Source organism: Microplitis mediator, chromosome 11 (genome assembly GCF_029852145.1).
Source record: "Microplitis mediator isolate UGA2020A chromosome 11, iyMicMedi2.1, whole genome shotgun sequence".
Classification (NCBI taxonomy): domain Eukaryota; kingdom Metazoa; phylum Arthropoda; class Insecta; order Hymenoptera; family Braconidae; genus Microplitis; species Microplitis mediator.
The window spans coordinates 19,735,430-19,739,070 of NC_079979.1; the positions used below are offsets into that span (position 1 = coordinate 19,735,430).

Sequence of the window (3,641 nt, forward strand, 5' to 3'; positions counted from 1 at the left end):
GTATGTAACATATATACAAATACATATGTATGCTGACATTAATTCTCATTGTGGTTGTAATTGCGTTGGGGCTGATGTTGTTTGACAAAATAGTACTCAGATTGGTGATTAAATCGGTGGGCTTTGATAATATCCGCGTATACATAACACACATATATTTAACTTGCGCGTATACTTTTGTGAATGCGTAGGCAAGAGCCTTGACGTTCTGTTACTAGTGTGTCAGTTATGTGAGGTAAATTCTCAACTTTAATACGCGAAAGTAAGTCTGCTCGAATTATTTATCGCTCGCATCGTCTCTGTTGTTGTTGTTGTTGTTATTGTTTTTGTTGTTCTTGTTATTATTATACTTGGAATAAAATATATGTAAGTGCTACAATGGCCTCGGTACCGGAGATCAATGTTTTTAATGAAGAGAATGTCAAGCCAAAGAGGTTAAATCAACATATTTCAGCGATCATCAGTAAATAAAAATAAATTTATATTATTTTTATTATATATATATAAAAAATTTTATTTAATTACTTGTTTTGTTTAGCCGAGAGATTAGATCTAGAGATCTATTGGTTTTTTTATCGAACAAAAGAAGGCAATTACTGATAGTAAATTAAAATATTTTAATTACCCATGGGTATTTTTATTTTTAGTATCGTTTAGCGGGCTGGCACTTGGAGTTACGATAGGATGGAATTCCAGTGCAGGTGATACATTGAGGAATGTTTTAAATGCCACAACCACTGAGATAGGGATTGTGGGTGGTGTTGTAAATGCCGGTGCGTGTACCGGTATTGTGATGTTGCCATGCATTCTCAAATATCTCAGTTATACCTCCAGCATACTCTCCACCGTCCCTGTTTATTTGATTGGATGGACTTTTATATGTCTAGCCGATCAAAAGGTTCCATTCATTTTTTTTAATATCAATAATAACAGAGGGGAACCCGGAGCAAAATTCCACTCTCTTAAATTTGAAACAGTGAAAATAGTGACTATTCAATGTTTACTAGTGAAAAGTATGTCACTAATTCAAACAGTGGTATACTTTTCACTAGCAATAAGTGACTACACTGTAAAAAATCCGGAGTGAATCCGGATTGAAATTAAATCCGAATTCACTCCGCCACTCGGAGTTCCGGAGTTTTAAAAAAAATCACTCCGCATGCAAAAATTGAAATGAAATTCACTCCGGAGGGATTAATTTAATAAAAAATTATTCACTCCGCGAAAACTCCCCTGCGGGGTGAATTTCACTCTGAGGGGAGTGAATAATTAAAAATTCATTCACTCCGCATTCACTCCGGATTTAATCCGCGAATTTTTTACAGTGTATTCACTGCCAAATAGTGATTGTCACGTGATTTTCACTAATTCTTTTTTAGAGAGGCATGAAAAAAAGTTTTGCCTAAAAATATTTATCCGCGGTCTTGAAGAAATGGGGCAAGTTCGACACTCGAGTAAGGGGTCAAGTAACTAAGTGACCGTATTGTCCAGATGTTCAACTCACCCCATATTTTTCCAGACCCTATAAGTTCAAGTACAAGAAATTTTTTTCAATGGATGGAACTTCAGCCCCGAGGTCTCCGATTTAAAAAAAAAAATAAGTGAACAAAATTTTGATGATTTATTTACAGGTTTGGTGTCTTATTTTAGGCAGATTCTTATGTGGACTTGCCGGCGGTACTTGTTGCGTTGTATCGCCTATTTTTATATCCGAAATATCGGACAAAAATACCCGAGTGCGACTGCTGGTTTATTTTCAACTTCTGATAAACTTTGGAATATTTTATGCCTTTTTAGTGGCGTACTTTTACGACAAGCAAGACAATATTTGGCGTTACAGTTTGATTTGTGCCGTCAGCTGTGCCCCCATTATTTGGATTACATTTTTACCCGAAAGCCCGCTTTATTATTTATCAATAAATGACGAGCACTCGGCCGCTAAATCGATCAAGTGGTATCGCGGTGACGGGTTCAATCACGAGCTCGATCAATTTAAAAAAATTATAAAAACCGAGTCACCCAAATGCAAGGTATCACTTCTTTTGCTGAATATTTTATCAGGATTTAAAAAACATTTTTTGCATTTTAAAGGTATTAAAAAATTATCGAGTAATCCGGGCAATAATCGTGTGTCACAGCGTGATAATAATCCAACAATTAAGCGGCATAAATACGCTAACATTCAACGCGACTGTGGTATTCAACAATGGCGGCTCCGGAGAATTAACAGGATCCGAGCAGACTCTAGTAATCGGAGGGCTCCAGATAATATCAACCATTTTGTGCATGCTGACGATCGATTATTTGGGCCGCAGAATACTTCTGGCAGTGTCTGGAATGTTAATGGGCGTATTCATGATACTATTTGGTAAGCAAACTTGCCTTGAAATAAAATGACATTTTATTAACTTCTCTCCGAAGACATATTACTTTTATCTCACCCTTCCCTGCTGTATACTAACGCAACCTCCCGCGGCTAGAGCCCGTGATTTATGATAAAATACGTTTGATATTACTTGTAGGTTGGTATATAAACGTCCGAGATGAAGATCCGCAATATTACGAGGAAATTTATGGGTGGATACCACCAACATGTTTGGGAATTTATTTCAGTGCATTCAATCTCGGTTTAGGTCCAATATCATGGTCCATTTTGGGCGATACATTTCCCAACGAGATCAAGACCTACGGCGCCTCAAGTGGTGCTTTTCTCAGCTGGTCCATATCACTGATAGCCACATTGACCTTCGGGGAACTTGCTCAGTCACTCGGGGTTTCAAAGACGATGTGGCTATTCGGTGGTTTCTCCTGTCTCGGAGCGATATTCTGCGGTGCTTTTGTACGTGAAACGAGAGGCGCGAGTTTGCCCGATATCCAGGACAAGTTTCAAATTGATCCGATTCCACTCGACAGTAATTTCCAACCGTAAAAAATAACCGCACATTATTATTATCATCATCTTTTGTATTTTATTTTGTTCGAGTAGCAGTCAATAAAAAATTATTTCACCGATTGTTTGCATTGAGTATCATGTGATACTCAACTTATATTTGGAAACTGCCTCGATGATTTCGAACATGAATTTTAAAACCCGATAAATAAACTGTCTGTTGTTATAAATCACTGAGTAAAATTATAACAGACTTAGGCGGACGTTTCTTGTGCCAGTGGAAGAACAAGAGAAGGGGAAGGGGAAGGGGAAGGGGATGGGGGACTGGGGAGGCTATAGATGAAGGTGGTGGGTGTAGAAGAAATGAGGCAAGTTGCAAGTATCGTGACTTTTAGAAGATCGAGATAGTCAGCGGTTTGGCATCGTGCCAACGCCACTGAAAAGCTCTCCGCGTATTTTGTTCTGGAATGAGATATTGCTAACAGATGTCAGTTAGACCTCATATATATATAGATAGATATACATCTTGTGTTAATATATATAATAGAAGACTATAAGCCCGGTTGTAGGTGTGGGAGAAAAAAAGTCCACTAATAATCCTGGCTGAGACGATGAAATTAATCTACTTGCCATTGTTCCAGCCAATTCTACCTACTCACTCTATTCATGCTTCTTCTAACATTATTACGTATTTTTAAATTTAAAAGGTCACTGCTATATATTTTTTTCACGATAAAATTATTTATAAAAT

General features: G+C 37.4%; 1 protein-coding gene across 1 annotated transcript; it reads left to right on the top strand.

Annotated features, from left to right (window-relative positions):
- On the top strand, positions 1-3,079 carry LOC130677963 (facilitated trehalose transporter Tret1-like). The gene is made up of 5 exons (XM_057484905.1): positions 1-463; positions 648-898; positions 1,632-2,030; positions 2,092-2,368; positions 2,523-3,079. Exons 1-5 carry the CDS (start codon positions 379-381, stop codon positions 2,927-2,929), a joined length of 1,419 nt encoding a protein of 472 aa, XP_057340888.1. The 5' UTR covers positions 1-378; the 3' UTR covers positions 2,930-3,079.
- The last annotated feature ends 562 nt before the right edge of the window (positions 3,080-3,641 follow it).

Bases quoted from the DNA above. Each gene is read 5' to 3' on its own strand.
- LOC130677963 (XM_057484905.1), top strand. From the start codon at position 379: ATGGCCTCGGTACCGGAGATCAATGTTTTTAATGAAGAGAATGTCAAG. The intron at 464-647 runs GTAAATAAAAAT...TTTTATTTTTAG, and splicing joins ACATATTTCAGCGATCATCA to TATCGTTTAGCGGGCTGGCA. The intron at 2,031-2,091 runs GTATCACTTCTT...TGCATTTTAAAG, and splicing joins CCGAGTCACCCAAATGCAAG to GTATTAAAAAATTATCGAGT.